The sequence below is a fragment of the Dermacentor andersoni genome, chromosome 1 (genome assembly GCF_023375885.2).
Source record: "Dermacentor andersoni chromosome 1, qqDerAnde1_hic_scaffold, whole genome shotgun sequence".
Classification (NCBI taxonomy): Eukaryota; Metazoa; Arthropoda; class Arachnida; order Ixodida; family Ixodidae; genus Dermacentor; species Dermacentor andersoni.
In genome coordinates, this window is record NC_092814.1 from 214036523 (window position 1) to 214049974 (window position 13452).

At 46.2% G+C, this 13452-nt stretch overlaps 1 protein-coding gene across 1 annotated transcript in view; it reads right to left on the minus strand.

Annotated features, from left to right (window-relative positions):
* Window positions 1–4468: 4468 nt before the first annotated feature.
* The window catches only part of LOC126548128 (uncharacterized), a 38051-nt gene continuing 29067 nt past the window's right edge, over window positions 4469–13452 (minus strand). Inside the window, exon 3 of the mRNA XM_055063264.2 lies at window positions 4469–8948. Within this exon, the coding sequence (XP_054919239.1) occupies window positions 8639–8948 (310 nt within the window). The 3' untranslated portion in view covers window positions 4469–8638. The remainder of the gene's footprint in view (window positions 8949–13452) is intronic.

Sequence of the window (13452 nt, forward strand, 5' to 3'; positions counted from 1 at the left end):
TTCCCTCTTAGAATTTCTGTGTGAAATTGCATATTATTTAGTTTAGAGCGAGCCTTTTTTTTTTTTGCATATTTAACTGTTAGGTGTGCATGTGTGGCTTTATTGTTAGTTATATCCTTTTGTCTGTTGCAACAAAACCACGGTCATTTATGTTTATTTTTTGCACTAAGCACAGTAGGTCACTATGTAACAATTTCAAGTTCAATTTTCATATTTACACCATAAGATAATATGCCATGCAACCATGTATTTTAAGTAATGAAGTTCACCACTCTGAGTTTGCAGAGTTTGCATGAGGTTTCAATGCTACTTGCTAGTGTTGCCAAAACAAAGTATGTGGCCTTAACAATATGTGGTCACACACGCAGGCTGGTAGACAGTGTCCTATTGGTTAAGAATGGAGTGGACAGAAATGTAAGTGAGCATGATGCTGCGGCCCGTCACTGCAGCAGTGCTATTGCAAAGTGTAGTTTTCTTGTTGAAAACTAGATTAAATTAAGAAAGGTGTTTGGCTGTGTGCTGCCAGTGAAACTGAGACACTTTTTGGGAGCCACCTCGGGAAGTTGAGTTTTATAAATATAAGAAAAAAAAACATTTGTTATATATACAAGATTTAATTCTACAACTTGCAAAAATAAGGCGGGCCTTGCAGCACCCTTTGAGTTTGGTGAATATAATCTGTTCTGCAGGCAGAGCTGTGAATATTTTGGCCAATTTTTATAGTCGTGCGTGGCACATGGAGCTCACAAGTAGAACACAAAGATAGCTCCCCTTGTTTTTGAGCAGGGGCTATTTGTCACCCATTTTGGTGGAGCTGCCAGCTGGTTTTCAACTCTTATAAGGCAGCAGCAGCCCAAAGATGGCAGTCATTGGCTGATTGTTGAGATATACAAGCATGAAGTTTGCATGACTGTTTATAATTTCTTAGTAAAATGCACTTCTTCATGCAATTACTTCTTATATTGTTCAACAAAACGGGCTGAAGCGACACCCACAACTTCTGTTAAAGGGACACTAAAGGCAAATACTAAGTCAAGCTAAAGTGATAGATTAGTGCTTGACAATCTCTAAGGCGTCAATATTAATGTGAACAGAGCCTTAATAATCGAGAAATCGAGGCAAATACAGGACATGATTAGAGACTCCGCAGGGACATTCAAGCACTTGCCCGATGACGAAAGCACTCCTCAGTTAAATTCTGTCACTGGTACTCAACTACTCGTTAGAAAAAACATCCTCGTATTGTATTATAACATGAAATAAAATGCTACTTGTCCAGTTCTATTTCATCTTTATAAAAAAGAACTCATTGAAATTACCATTGACGACGCGGGCGGTCGAAAGGTTTCGTTTTCACTCGTCTCTGCTGCGCCCACACTTTGGCGTTTCAGTACTTTCCTGATCACGTAGTGCTGCGCTGGTTGTGCTGGCTTGCGAAACTCGCTCAAACTACAAGTAGCAGAGAATTCAACTTCCATGTGATGTCGTGGGATGCCCGAACGGTCTATGCCACTTGACCAAAAAGCAGTTGCTGCGGCAAATCCACCGCTCTGTCTTGGCTCGGTGCCGCCATCTGTCGGGTGCCGTTTTACTCACCGACGGCAGCAAAGAGCGGTGATGGTGTATGCAACGTCACCACTCCCTTGGTAAGGTGGCGGGAAATTTGAATTTCGAAGAAGGTATTCAGGCCCTTCAGATACAATTTTCTCGTAAACTAAGTCTTTTCTTGGCATGAAACAAGCCTTGCGAGGTTTCTGGGAAGGTAGTATTTAAACAGCGCACGTCGACTTAGTATTTGGCTTTAGTGTCCCGTTAAGAGTGACATACTTCCTGAAGGACATGGCTGTCATCAGCTCAAGCTCGCCGAAACCTTAAATTTCAGGCACATGTGCCAGTATCACCACGATCGCACCTTGTCAGTTTTGACCTTGAATTAAGCACTCATGCCCTTCTAGGTCTGCAAGGAATCTTAGGCTGGTGAGGAAGTGGTGGTTGACGTGATCCAGCTGTCCCATTGCCACTCTCAGGCAGTTTTGTCAGATACTTATCTTGAAGGGTACTTGCCAGCTTCCAATGAAGGATCCCTGGTGGGACCTCCAATTTTTCGATATTGGTGGCTGCCATACCTCATTGTAACAGAGATTCTCGAATCCAGTGGAAATTGTTCTTATGGTTATGGCTGGTGCCACTTACTGGAAGTAGATGGTGCCATCAGCAAGTCAAGGAAAGAAAGTAATAATAAAGATGAAGCCAGGTGGCATAGCACATCTGGTGGGACATAACCATTAGCATCACCCTCGCTGAGGGGGAATAGATGAGTTAAAGGAGGACATAAATATTGCCCTTACTTTTCTATTCATATTGGGTCCTTTAAACATTTTTAAGGAATATATTCCGTGGAAGGCACCACCATTTCAGTGTGTTCCCGAGTGTTCCAAGATTTCTTTGGTACTGCCAAATAGCAGCGCACAGTCCAACCGTCCAACCTTCACTGTTTAGGCAACTTGTACTTGCAAACTAATGCAGCTTAACCATTTTTTACCACCTAAAAAACATTTGACCCCTACTTTGCATTTGTGAGGCTACCTCAAACTTATCATGTTGGCAATTAATTGTGACCAAAAAGGAGTGTGTCAATTCTTGAAGGAACTTTGGCATTTTTCAATAATTCTATATGCACAACATTTATGTACAGCTATGCCAGTAAGCATACATTTTTAACTAAAGCTGACTACTTTGGTATAAAGAATGCAGCAGTGGAGAAACTGAGAAGCAAGTTAACATGTTAAGTAAATCACCATTAACAGAGGAAAATAAAAAGTTTTACATGTGTGTGTGAATAGTTAAGCACTGTATCATGACTTTTTCCATTTTAGTGGCAGGAAGTGGGTAAATATTTAAACAAATTAAGCTCTGGGATACCTATAGTAATAATAGCTGTAACCCTTTAGAATGATAGTAAAAGAGAAATCACAGACCTCAAAAAAATGTAAGATGCTGCATTTTTCAATTTGCTGTCCTTCAAACAATGACCTTACATTGAAGCAACTGTCAAAGTAGCAGTAAAAATGCTACCATCACATATTTGCTGGAATACTTAAGTGGTGATTCAAGGAGCTAAGAAAGGATTAATGAAATGCCACCTTAATGTGGTGGCTTGGAAACAAAGTACTGTATTATGTGTTGCAGTACGTGAAACCGTATAACAGTAACTTGGTCACAAGAGCTTGCCTTTTTGTAAACTTGGACACAGAGCCTAGTCAAATTGTATTTATGTGCTTATTGTTACCTTCAAAAACTTGCACTAATATGACCTGCCTATATGCTTTGTAATGATTGAACATTGTGCTGTTTACAAGTGTTGCAGTATCAATACAAGCATAGTAGGGCATCCTGTTGATAAGTATGAACTGCTGTCAAGTCTTCTCAGTGATCTCAGAAGCTATGCTGACTAGCAGAAGGACTGTCGGGCATGCTGGTTAATTAATTATGGCTTGCATATCATATCTTTCATTACACATATTACTGTTGGAACAAGAATGCTGCAATCCAGCAGTAGTAGGTTGGAAATCAGAATGAAAGTAGTCTTGCACAATGAATCGTAGATGTTGGTCTGCATGTAATATTCACTGTTTGCAATTTTCATGATATAAGTAGCAAGGTCTATAAAAAACCTAGGACAATAAGTTAAAAACTGTACAGTTTTCTATGCTTGATCGTGTTAGTATATGTATTCTTTAGCAATCTAGACATGTAATACTCAAAAGGCAAATCTAGTACAAGTCAATCTTTAACGTTAGTATAATCAAGATATCGCAATGTAGTGCGGTAAAAAATGAAATCTGGCCAGATAAATGCAATCTTTGTTTTCACAGGATGTTGCACGTAAGTTGAAAATGCTGAAATAGAGATTATTTACTTCATATTAAGTTTGAATAAACGTGGATAGAAAGATAGGATAAATGCAAGAACATTTTGCCTGCATAACACTGCTTTAACCTTGCATTCAATTTATACAACAATTTAGGTTATGTGAAACAAGAAGGCTGATTTATACAGCCTGCCATGTCCTTTGTGTCTATATGCTATATATGACATGCTGCCTTGGCGAAGCACACTGAGAGCTGGTTTGCAATTTATTTCTCTTTGCTTACGTTGCTTTTGCTCTTCCTTGCAGTATGGATGCACTTGCATCATAGCCATTGCCACAACTCACAGTGTTGATACAGTGCACCATCTGTGGTTCTGAGTACTACCAACTCAAGGGCCACAACAAAGGACAAAGTAAATATCACTGTGCATGTCAGCCGCATCTTGTCCAGCACAACAGTAGCTAATTCGCATAACAAGGAACAATGGGTTAGACTACTAAGAAGCACACACTGCATTGTGTCCACACTTTGACTCTTATACAACTTGCTGCTGATGGCAAGGCTCTCTCTTTTGAATGAGTCAGTCCGCCAGGGTGCCCTGTGAAAGTGATAACTTTATAGTATACATACAGAATTCCTGGAACTTGCACCAGATAGCATCGTTTATGACAAACACATGTGTAGTACAAAACTAAAAATTAATCTGTCTCACTAATGCTTCAATCACCTTAAGGCAGTGGTATATGGAACTGCCTTCTAATGGTGCAAGGTTAACTGAAATTACTCACAGCTGCAGATAATTGCTTGACTGTGTATCTCTCTCTCTCTCTCTTAGGTGCCTTCACATCTTAGTTATGCACTTATGGCTGCAATTATGTTGAGTGGCCTAGCTAAACATGCATAAAGTTAAGAAAAAAGAAAGGCTGTAATGAAGAAGTGCTGGTCAGTCAGATGCATCACCAGCGCTTTAAGCACGGGGTTGGTCCTGACTGCTGCACTGAGTTCAACCTCTCGCTCCTTGCGTGCTCTGTCAATGAACACCTTGACAAGCCCTGTATAAGGGTGAAACAAACTTTGTATTGTTATCAGCCATCTAAAAAAAGCTGCCAGCAGTAATGACTAATTAACATTTTAATTAAATTTATGACCACTATGTGAACAATCCCTTACTGCACATTTCAAAACCTCAGTTTGGTTTGTTTACAGCATGCTATATTTTGCATAGTGCTTTTTAGAGCGCAGCTCTTAGGTGCCCATTCCTGCGTTGAGCGTGAGCGCCCCGCAGCGTAACCGAGCGAACGAGCACAGCGAAGGATGAAAGAGAACGCGGAGCGCAGCGGGGGATGAAAGACGGCAATAGCAAAGAGAGCTTGAGGAGGAAGGCAGAGGAGGAGAGTATGGTGAAAGCGTGAGGAGGAAAGCGGAGTGCCGCACAAGATGTGCTCTACAGCGGCGACCAGGCATGCGGCAAGCGCGTCCACAGATACCATATATGGAAACAGCGCTGGCGTGGGCTTCGGACCCACTGCGCAAGCGTTACTTTGCCTTTGCCGCCACTGCCAGAGAATGCGCTCCACGTGCGACGCATTCCCGTGTTCACACTTTCTTTCTTAACAATGAGTGACGCAACGGGTGGAAATGCTTCATCTCGCTGCTACTGAACGAGCTGCCAGAGCAGAGGCTCACCAATGATTACGGTACTTACTAATGTGAATTTCAAGCACAGCTGTTTATGTGCTTTGAATTCGCGATATATAGTGGCAAAGAATTTGATTCTGAATGACAAGGTCCTCTCAGGACCTTGTCATTCAGAATCAAACTCTTTGCCGCGCCGCCACTTAGAGGACCTTGTCATTCAGAATCAATTTCTTTGCCACTATATATCGCGAATTCAAAGCACATAAACAGCTGTGCTTGAAGTTCACATTAGTAAGTACCGTAATTATTGGTGATTTTTTTTTCTTCAGTTAAGGGTGGACTCGGGTCTTAGGGACCGAAAATCGGCCCAAAATTCGAATTTTCAATTTTTATTTTCCGCGTTCCTTACGCGTTTCCGCGCCTATCTCCGAAATTTGGTTACAAAATGCCGCGTTATTGTGATTCAAAGGCGCGAATTCGCAAGCGTTGCCCTTTAAATTGGGGACAAATCGCGCCCGATTTTCGTCGCGCATAACTCGATGACTGCGCTTTCTATCAGCGCCGTTTTGGTGTCATTCGAAAGCTCACGTTTCTGGCTTTCTTTATTCGTTGATAGGCAACATTGCCGGCGCTGCGATCACAATAAAAACAACAGAAAAAAAATCGCGGTGCACGCCGGTGCACGCTATTATCGGCATGGAGGAATTATCGGTCAGTTTGAGCATGTGATCAAGATGGCGAGTCATGATTGGCTCGAAGGACCACGAGCGCTCGCTCAAACGACAAAACAGCCGCCATTTTGTCTTATTCTCGCGACTGCGACGCTGGGTATGCTGGAGGTCCGACAAAGCTTCGTTCCGTGAATCGTTACGGGCGGAAACGTAGTACAAGACGCAATATACTTCCGAAAGCGATTCCGTCGTCGAGGTCAGCACGGAATACCTGGCAGCTCGCCGCCGAACGTCGACGCCTCACTGCTTTGCCGCATCACGCATATCCACACGCCGGTTACACTCGCGTAAGAATTGAATACGGCTGTCGTAACTGAAGAGGAAGTGGATAAGATAAGATCACACGAGAAAACTACGCTCGACAAGATTGCATCTACGACAGCCGCGGAGCGAAAGAGTCGGCGTTTTGTTGATCCGACCGCCGATAGTGCAACAGCCTCGGTCGCGAAGCCCGCTACTCCATACGTTGTCGGATTTGCAGCAATGAACAATATTCTCGGTGTTTTCTCAGGTAATACTTGAGGTGGTTCTGCGTAGCTGGTGCGGAGCGATCAGGTATACGGTCTCGCTACTAAACTGGCTGTGGTTTGCCAGATCTGCGCTGAAGTTCCGTCTGGACGGAGCTCGCGGTGAATTGAGAGCCCGGAAACGTGTAAACCTTTTGAATTGAACGTACTCGCAGTGCATGGTATGTCGTCGACCGGTAAAGGCCAAACATCCATGAATAGGCGCCTACTAGTGCCCACTGATGGCCTTTGGTGCAGTTTTTTTCAAACTTTCTTTCAATATATCAGTTGAGAAATGTTTTTGTTGTTTTCTCAAAACCACAAGTTTGATGATGATGCGGTATTGGAGGTGCATTATCTGTGCTTCTACTTGTGCTATCCCTGTAATTCCTTTTTTTCCAGACAGGCAAAGCTATGTAGAGTGCAAAGAAACGAAATAACGTTGTTGCATTTAAAGTTTTTAAAAGCTCATTTTTTTAGCAGTTAGATGGATTTATCTCAGTGAAGTTTGCAATGTTCTCATTTGACATAAAATTGGGTTAGAACACCATACTTGCTTATTTGCACTCTTTGTTAGTTCCACATCATTTTCGTATGTCGATATTTATTATGCCATGCATATTTTGGTAGATAGCTAACCTCCAAACAATTAAGCTGAATTTCTTCCAATTTCTGGAAAGTTATTTACTCTGCAAGAAAACTGGATGTATATTCAAAACTAGCACATTAGAATTCATAAACTCGGCAAGTTTCATCGAAATCGACAAAGAATTAAAAGTTTTCAGGCGCAGGGTACCCCGTTAAAGGAAAGCCCACAAAGCCAATACAGCCATTGCAGTACTGCTCTTGCATACTACGAATGGACCGCCAACATACTCTGTCATGGCCTCTTACCATATCCATATGACATTCTGAAATGACCAGAAGCTAAAAATTTTTCTTGCATTTTAGTGAATGCCTCTATAGAGATAACATCATGTGTCCGACAGTACCTTCTCTATAGTTCTTTTACTCCTTTTTTAAGATAATTTGTGCAACTGTACACTAAAGTTTTTGGAGTGCAGGGCAGCAAAATTACAATTTCTGGTTGTGAAGCAAAACATTTTGTGACGTTTACTGGCAGTCCCTGGCTCAACATTAACAGTGCAAGCCAGGCTTGTGCATGAATCCTCTCCTTATTTTTAGGTAGTGTCAACTTAACATTCTCCTCTGACCTTCAACATGCGCTACCTTATGGCAGTAATCAAAAGTAGTTGAAGTCCCGATTGTGGCCGAGTCGAGCTCCGACTGATCTGTCAGTCGAACAAATTGAGTACTTAGGACTAAGTGCTGTTATCTAACAGCTTGTAGGAATTAACTAATGGGTACTGGCCATTTGCGCTAATGACACAGTATTTATGAATGAAAGAGAGAGAGAGAGAAACTTGCGGCAAGTGTCAAATAACCCCAGCACACTGCACACTTTGGATGCAAGACTTGCGACTCTCTCTTCAGGTACCATAATTACAAAGCTTTTCACACCCGTTCTTACAAACGGCTTTTCAGTACATTCTTCTAACATATATTTCTTTTTATTGCGGACCTAGGTCACTCGGGTTGCCAGCTGTTTTCGGTAACAAGGGATGTTTAATTGGCCGCCACCGTCGGTATGCCATCTCGTTCGCCATCATGATTGGTCGGTGCCCATTCTTGCGAATGATTCTCACGTACAAATGGCACCGTTGCTCGGGTGCCAGATTAGGGTGCTGTTGTCGCCTTATTGTTCTCTGTATTTCCTACTGTGCCAGGCGTAACTCTTAGCATGCTCCTGGTGTGGCATCAGTGAAGGTGAAGCAGCGTGCAGGCAGCAGCAGCAGAGATGGCAGCAATAATCATTCGGCTGAGGCGTGAGTCACACCTCAGACTCCTTGCGGTGCACTCTGACAGGCGGTGTGCAGTTGGCGCGGCCACTGTCGGACTCGTCCTCGTCGGTGCGCTCTCCCGCGGCGGAAGGCGTGGCCACGTGTTTGGCACCCCTCCTGCGGCGCCTCTTGGGCTTTGCCAGCAAAAGCATGGCGTCTGCCTTGGGGCCCTTCCAGCCGGCGCAGTCAGCGCGCCACTTGATGCCGCTGTGGTTCTTGGGATCTGGCCCATTGTGCAGTGAAGGATCTGGTCCGCGCCGGTTCTGTGGGTTCGGGCCCTTGCAGAGCACAGTCCGTTTTCTGCGATGAGAATCAAGAGAAATTGCATTGAATAGTCTTATCGCCTATTTGCCCCGGATAACCATTTATGTTCCATAGATGTTCATACAACATGATGGTCTAAACATTGCACACATCCTATACAGTCTACGCTCGTTACAACGGACCCGCGTACAACAGACATTTGGATATGGGGAACCAGCGCTGGAGTTCTCACGTATTTTCACGACGCCTGCAGCGCCACCCTGGCGGTCAGAACGTGCACAATCCAGCCGCTCCCGCGGACGAAAATTGCTACTGGTAGCGGCGTTGCGCGCGCTGAAAGTCGGATGGAAAACAAAAGGACGCCGACGATACTGTTGCGTACACAAGTGTCACAACTACGTCGGAATGAGGGAGGATGTATCCGGCGTCTTTCCATCTAAACCCGACGAGCAAGAACGGAGGCGGCGTTGGATCCAAGCGGTCAGGCGAGCGGAGTAAGTTCCCGTCTTGTCGCCCTGTCAAGCGGTGTCGGGCTGGTTTCTATATCGAATTTCGCGTGTGTGCTTGGTTTATTCGATAGTGAAGACGATCAGCCGTGGCAGCCAGTACCAAACAGCAGAATCTGCAGTCGGCATTTCGTCGGAAACAAAATGAGCAATAGCATGCACCATCCGGCATATGTACCAACCATTTTTCCTTCCCAATACCACCGCCAAGCTCCTTCCAATGCCACCACACCAAGCGAACGATACGAAAGGTAAACAGTTTCCGTTCATTGCCAAGAATTATGTAGCAGGGAAGCTGCCTTGTAATACGAGTTGTGTGCGCATACTGCCGGCGCACGCGCGACTAAGCCGCCTGTATGTTTTTAAAAATGCGCATGCGGATGAGGACTCGGCGCTGAGATGCATCCGGTAAATTTATGTAATTAGCGCTAAATGTAGCCAGGGTTGTTACGGATCAAGCAGCGGAACACTCAAACCTTTGCTTGCCCGAGTCAGCTGATGCGATAAAGCTTTCTTCTCCATTGACTGCTGTGGCGAAGTAACATCAGAATTTCTTATGTCTAACCAGAGAAGTATGGAATGTCTTCAGGCCAACTAATACTTCCGAAACCATAGCGCAGCAAGACCGGCGCCGTAGCTGCTAGATTTGCGAGGCAGGCTGTCGCACAAGCATGGGAATGGCACACGGCGCAACCGTTAAATAAACGCACGTGCTCACCGCGACACACTGAAAAATATATAGAGCTTAAAAAGCTTCTTTCGTCATTTCTTCACTTGATGGCGCTAGCTTCTTTACGAAAACTGTCCACTTGAAGCGGCGCGAAAAAGGAAACATGCGAACTATAAAACGGCCGCGGACGTGTCGTCTGGTCGAGCGGCTGGAAGGAAGGAAGGAAAACTTTATTTGGTCCTGCAAGTAGTGATAGAGTATGCCGCGTTTCGTCGCCAGGGCGGTGTGCAACGCACTCTTTTCGACGCGCCGCCTATCCAGCGCTGGTTCCCCATAACAGACAGTATTTCAGCCGTAGTTTGTTCTGCCTATTTTATTAATGCAACTAAGTTCGCTTATAACCGACCGCTCTACAACGGACTATCGGCTACAGCGGTCGAAATTAGCGGCAATTTTTTTTTTTCAAAATCGGGCGTAAAAACGTATTTTTTGCCGTGTCGACACGGGCTGACAACTGACTTGCGAGAGTCAGCTGACGATTGCGGCTCAATATCGCGCGCGCGAGGGTGGAAGGCGAGGCTGAAACGTGCCCTCATCTTTCGTGCGAGGCACGGGGAGGAGAGGGGGTTCTACTCCGGCGGCTGCTGCTTACGGCGCGGCCACCGTATATTGAAAGCGATCTGCGATGTGGACGAAGTGCTCACCCGCGCGGGCGCCGTATGTTGAAAGCGATCTGCGATGCAGACGAAGTGCGCACCCGCGCGGGCGCCGTATCTTGAAAGCGATGTGGACAAAGTTCTTGCCCGCGCGGGCGCCGTATCTTGAAAGCGATCTGGGATGCGAACAAAGTGCGCACCCGCGTGGGCGCCGTATCTTGAAAGCGATCTGCGATGTGGACAAAGTGCTCGCCGGCGCGGGCGCCGTATGTTGAAAGCGATCTGCGATGCGGACAAAGTGCTCGCCCGCGCGGGCGCCGTATCTTGAAAGCGATCAGCGATGTGGACAAAGTGTGCACCTGCGAGGGCGCCGTATCTTGAAAGCGATCTGCGACGTGGACAAAGCGCTCGCCCGCGCGGGCGCCGTATCTTGAAAGAGATCTGCGATGTGGACAAAGTGCTCGCCCGCGCGAGCGCCGTATCTTGAAAGTGATCTGCGATGTGGCAAAGTGCGTGCACCCGCGCAGGCGCCGTATCTTGAAAGCGATCTGCGATGTGTACAAAGTGCGCATCCGCGCAGGCGCCGTATCTTGAAAGCGGCCTGCGGCGCGGGGAAAGTGCGCACCCGCGCGGGTGCCGTATCTTGAAAGCGATCTGCGATGTGGACAAAGTGCTCGCCCTCGCGGGCGCCGTATCTTGAAAGCGATCTGCGATGCGAACAAAGTGCGCGCCCGCGCGGGCTTCATCAAAGCGATCTGCGATGTATGCAAAATGCGCCCAGTGCCGGTAGCTTCGTATGCGCTGTGCTTTCGACGTTTATTTCGCGTTGAAGCGAGGGGCAGGACGAAGGTCAATTCACCCGCTGCTGCTGCCGCGCTTGATTAATTTGCTATCGTAATCGATGCTTCGCCTTTCGGGCGAAAATTCTACTCTTTTTATTTTTTTACTTTGGTCTTTCGTCACTCACTGTTTGCAATAAAGTTAGAAATCGCGACGAAAATTTCGGAAGTGAGGCGTTTCGGATATTACGGACTTCGGATAAAACGGACGTTTCTTATCGGATCATCAGGGTCCGTTGTAACGAGAGGTGACGTTATATATCTAGATTTGTTTAATGAACGTACATACCATGGATAATCTAAATCCCATACAGATCATGTTGCTGTAACATTGTAAGGATATCGCAGCTGGACTAAGGGACCTCTAATAGATGCTCACTTAGACGGGTCCTGAGCAACCCCTCGGGCTTGGTGAAAAAACGAAGTCTGCGGATAGTGTACGCTGCTGTGAACATCTCAGCCAAATTTTACAATGCTGCGCTGCGCGTGGAGCTCAGAAACAGAGCGCGAAGTCTCCTTTTTAACGCGATAGCGTTAAGGGCCCAGTGTCGCAGCAAATCCAGCGTCGGCGTCACGCCTCCGGCGTCGTTGTCAGATGGGAAGAGGACTTGGCACCCGGAGGCGCCGCGTCCCAGAGCTTACATGTACTCATCAACCCAACATCAATCGGTACATCGGCCCCGGCGCTACCCCTCTACCCGGGCTGACTGGGCGGGGGGCTTTGGTTCTGGCCAATGGTCCTTCCCGGACAAGGGGGCTGCTGTGGTGCAGCACAACTGAGTTACTGTACTCAACACACAAACAGCCATGTCGGTCTTGCAGGACACAAGCCTGACTAACCCTCGCACTGCCTTGACGCAAAATAGGTCAAGGCATACAACCATGGAGACCACAAACGCCATCCGCGGCACAGCGCGACCACACGAGGGTGCGCCACGACCGGTTCCGGCTCTGGGTTCCACTGAGCCAAACAAAACCCCGTAGATCGACTGGGAAACACGGCCGAATCGAGCGACCTTGGGAGCATGCATCATAACTTAATGGAGAGCTTTCCACCTAACTCCCTTCGGCATCCAGCGTCGGACATAGCTGCGGCAAAAGGAACTTCGAACCAAATTCCGAACCATGCATACCCAACCATTCTTCTACCACCAAAGTTGCTCATACCTTGTCTTTCATTCTTTACAAACTTATTCCTCGGAATTTTGACAACGGCGGCCTACACACAATCGTAATGACAAAAAAAAAAAAACCTGACAGCGCATACCTTTTAAGTTCTCTCTTCTCAGACTGAAATATTAAAAGTGCGAAAAAAAAATTGGCTGCGGCTTAGCTCAGCCAACTCTGGATATGCGAAGCGAAAGCTTGGTCCTTTGATTTAGCTACAATGATTTTACTTAGGTGTACAATCATCGTTAAGCCAGGCGGCGGGTCACGTGTTGGGTTGCCAAGGCTACGTCGTAGCTACGGTCAAATGAAGGTCAAAGTGCTGGCGACGCGAAACTCGGCTCGACGCGGTTAGTAAAGCTTTGGTTTCAAAACAGGAGATCGACCCACGCAAGAGGCCGCGTTTCTACCAGAAAGATTCCCTTCGTGCATAGCGTTCGCCGCCAGCGTTTCCCGGTAAACGTTATGGTTACGTAAGCTGCATTTGCCGGGAAGCGTGAAAAGCAGCCGGGGGCCTTTGAATACTATCACGTTCCACTCTTAAAGGCGAAGCTTAAGCGTCCTCAAAATTTTTTCTCAAACGCTCTTTTCAAACGAGGCCTTCTCGCCTATTTCGAAGCTGCCGGGTATATCGTCACATGCAGGATTCCCATAGACGGCTGCTATTGGCTGTTAGATGACATCAAGCAAAAATGGTGTTTG